General features: G+C 27.5%; 1 protein-coding gene across 2 annotated transcripts; it reads left to right on the forward strand.

Moving 5' to 3' along the window:
• Window positions 1–291: 291 nt before the first annotated feature.
• LOC125873282 (uncharacterized) lies at window positions 292–1736 on the forward strand. Of its 2 annotated transcripts, none has more exons than XM_049554183.1 (3): window positions 292–510; window positions 611–800; window positions 1374–1736. In XM_049554183.1, exons 1-3 carry the CDS (start codon window positions 331–333, stop codon window positions 1724–1726), a joined length of 723 nt encoding a protein of 240 aa, XP_049410140.1. In that variant the 5' UTR covers window positions 292–330; the 3' UTR covers window positions 1727–1736. The 2 variants fall into 2 exon arrangements, with proteins under 2 accessions (XP_049410140.1, XP_049410142.1); XM_049554185.1 differs by having other exon boundaries at window positions 304–510; window positions 1389–1736.
• Window positions 1737–3382: the final 1646 nt, after the last annotated feature.

A 3382-nucleotide genomic window follows, 5' to 3' on the forward strand; every position in this document is an offset into this window, starting at 1 on the left:
TAATCAGAAATAGATTAGTTAACAACTTTTTTGTGGGTCAAGAGTCAAGACCCTAAAAAGTCAAGCAAGAAATTAGAATGGAAATGACCTAAAGTTAATTACTTTTAATTACTCATGGCCTATCCTAATCTCCAACACTCTATTGATGAGTATATGATGTGGACATGTATATTCTGTTGATGACATAATGAAATATTAATCGTATCTTATAGCAATTAATCCTTAAGATTTCCTCTTTTTATTTTTTTTATCTAATGTAAATACATAAAAGCTTCCAACCAAAACAAAGAAGAAAAAAAAAAGAACAAGTTCTCTCTCTATATATATGATATGAAAAAACTCAACATTAGAAGCAACAAAAAAGAGAAAGAAATTATGGGTATTTGTGAACTTGATGAAGATAAGTTGTCCCAAATGGTTAGAGATTTTATTGAAATGGATTGTGAAAATTTTCAAGTTGATGAACTTGTTGATCATAATAATCCTAATAATACCTATCTTTCCTTAAAGGTACATTTTGCCTCTTTTTTTATTTTTGGCTTCATCTAATAATGTTGACATCTTCTTTTCATGTTTATCTAAATTCCCAATTATTATTTTTAATTTATAGGATATTCTTGAGAATGTTAGTGATGGTGAAAAAGAGATTCTTGGGAAAATCTTGTTTTATTGGAGAAACATGGTTAACAATATGGAGCCTAAAAAGTTGAGACAATGGATTGTGAAAAGATTAAGAATGGATGAGTATGAAGCTTCTCTTTGTAAAACTTCTTGGATTACCTCTTCTGGAAGTCCTTCAGGTACTATTCTACCCCCTCACCACTTTTCGATTCATGTGATATAGTTCAAATTTCAAGAATCAAATAATTTAATTTTGATTGTGAGTTTGGGCAAGAAATTTTAAGTTTTTTATTTTATACAATGTATTATACGTCATGATAATTAATAATTTAAGAAGGATGATGAAAAAAAATTTGATATCTTTTTTTGTGTGTTGCATCTTGAAATTTCGAAAAACTGAGACTTAAATTGAGACAAAGGGATATTAGTTTGGATATTATTACGGTGAAATATTGAAAAAAATATTTGAGAAGTATTCCATGTGAAATAGTAATGTTTATTCAAACAACATTATCCATTTTTTTCAGATAAAATTCATGTATCTACACAATTTCAACTTTAAAATGTTTTTTTCAGGTTCAATTTCAATTCTTAAAGGTGTTGATTTTTTCAAGTTAGAGTAAACACTTGACTATTATGTATAACCAAACAATTATTTAATTTTTTTTTTTTAGAATAAGCAAAAAAACAATCATGTCCCAACTTTGAAATATTTTGCTGATTTTTTGTTTGTTTGTTTGGGTATGTTGAAGCATTTCAATTTACAGGTGATTATGAATACATTGATGTGATGATGAAAGAAATTAGCAATGGATCAGAAAGAGTGAGATTAATAGTGGATATTGATTTTAGGTCTCAATTTGAGTTAGCAAGGCCAACACAAGAATATCAAGAGCTTTTAAATTCACTTCCATCAATATTTGTGGGTACTGAGGACAAACTTAATGGCATTATCTCTTTGCTTTGTTCAGCAGCCAAACAGTCCCTTAAAGAGAAAGGTCTACATGTTCCACCTTGGAGAAAAGCTAGCTATATGCACTCTAAATGGCTATCTCATAATTGCAAGAAAATTGCTCTGTTTGCACCAACTTTACATATAGTTTGAAGGACTAATTAATTATAAACTTTTAGAAGAAAAAAAAGAGAACTAATTATTAATGGTAGAAAGTTTTTTTCTTTTTACCTATTTTGTTTTAAGATATGGTATTGTATATTTGTTAAAACTCAAAAGGTCTATTTTGCTTCTAGCTTGTTATGATGAGGATTAAAAGTGCTTGAAATTTTTTGTTGGTGCACTGGTAATCTTGTGTGATGTCAATTTTTCTTTTGTCTATGTATTTTGATTAATTTAAATTTATGTCAGAAAGTTCATTTTATGAGTAAAATGTTTTCGATTATGCATAGCTTCATGTTTGATGTTTGAACTCAATTTTTTTGTTCAATAATAGAGGAATATTTATCAATTCATACTCTTTGGGGATGATTAATAAAAAATAGATCGAAAATTGAGAAATGAAATTGATGTGCCACCTCTTCTTCTTTTTTTTTTGCCTAAAATCGATGGATTCGATTATGTCAGAAAATGTGGGAGTTGATTTAAGAAAATTGATGAACTCCCTTTACGTCTGTCGATTTCTTAAATAAATATTGATATAATTTAATGGCGTGTGGTTGTCAAAATAAAATAAAAAAATACTGTGATATTTGAGCTTTGAACTTGGAACTCCTTCATTTAAATGGATACACATTATCACTGCATCAAAAGTATAGCTTTTGTCAAAGGTGTCTAATATTAAATATATATTTTTTAAAGGTAGAATTTAGCATATATATACAAAGTAATTTTCCGATAAAGGCGCCCAATTGGGATGGCTGCGGCTATGCCACTGCATACGTGTTATTTTGATGAAATATTTTTCTTATTTTTATTTTGTACTCCTCAACTATAGTTTTGCACTTAAAAGATTGATGGAGTCTCTTAAAAAACTGATGGTGTCTCTTGGTTTTCGTAAAATAAAATAAAATAAAATCGTGAGACTCCACAAATTTTCTAAAGTATTTTTTAAGAAAAATAACTTTCAAGTATTTTTTGCGAGAAAAATAACCGACAGATGTCATTGGTACGGTTTTGTCCTTGGATATTTTCAATTGATTTCTCACGTTTTTGTAGTGCTGGATATTTCTATAATGTGTGGTATATAATTCAATTTCAATATATTCCTTTAGTTTCCCCTTTCAAACTAAATACTCCAATCAAATGATATTTTTTCAGTTATAATTTTTTAAAATTTTGAATAAGGCTTTTTTTATTAAGTGTAATTTAAATTAGCTTTTTAGATGAACTAGTAAACGTCAGAAGTCATTTTAATAATAATCAGCTCAATTAGACTAGTGTGTATTTATATATTTAACGAAGATTCATTACTATCATATACAGTTTAAACTGTTTTAATTCAAGATTGAAAATTTAACTAGATTTTTAAGGGAATATTTTTGACGTCAGCTTTTGCAAAAAATATTTATATTATAATACCCTTATAAGTTTCTTTCTCTCTACTTTGGTCGTCCTCGTTGTAGGTGGAAAGCAAATATTAAAAAAACTTTAGATGGATGATGCATTTGCCTTAGAGATGTTATATATTTTGTTTCTTACTTATTTTCACCCTAAGAAAATTCTCACGGATTCAAATTATTTATCTGATTATTTTTTATTTCATTTTAAAAGGATATCATTTCTTTTAGCACTTTTTTAATTTTAATT

The sequence above is a fragment of the Solanum stenotomum genome, chromosome 8, assembly GCF_019186545.1.
Source record: "Solanum stenotomum isolate F172 chromosome 8, ASM1918654v1, whole genome shotgun sequence".
In the NCBI taxonomy this organism is placed as follows: Eukaryota; Viridiplantae; Streptophyta; class Magnoliopsida; order Solanales; family Solanaceae; genus Solanum; species Solanum stenotomum.

Coding starts and splice junctions, on each gene's coding strand:
- LOC125873282 (XM_049554183.1), top strand. CDS start 331: ATGAAAAAACTCAACATTAGAAGCAACAAAAAAGAGAAAGAAATTATG. Junction 511..610: donor ATACCTATCTTTCCTTAAAG/GTACATTTTGCC, acceptor TTTAATTTATAG/GATATTCTTGAGAATGTTAG. Junction 801..1,373: donor CTCTTCTGGAAGTCCTTCAG/GTACTATTCTAC, acceptor GGTATGTTGAAG/CATTTCAATTTACAGGTGAT.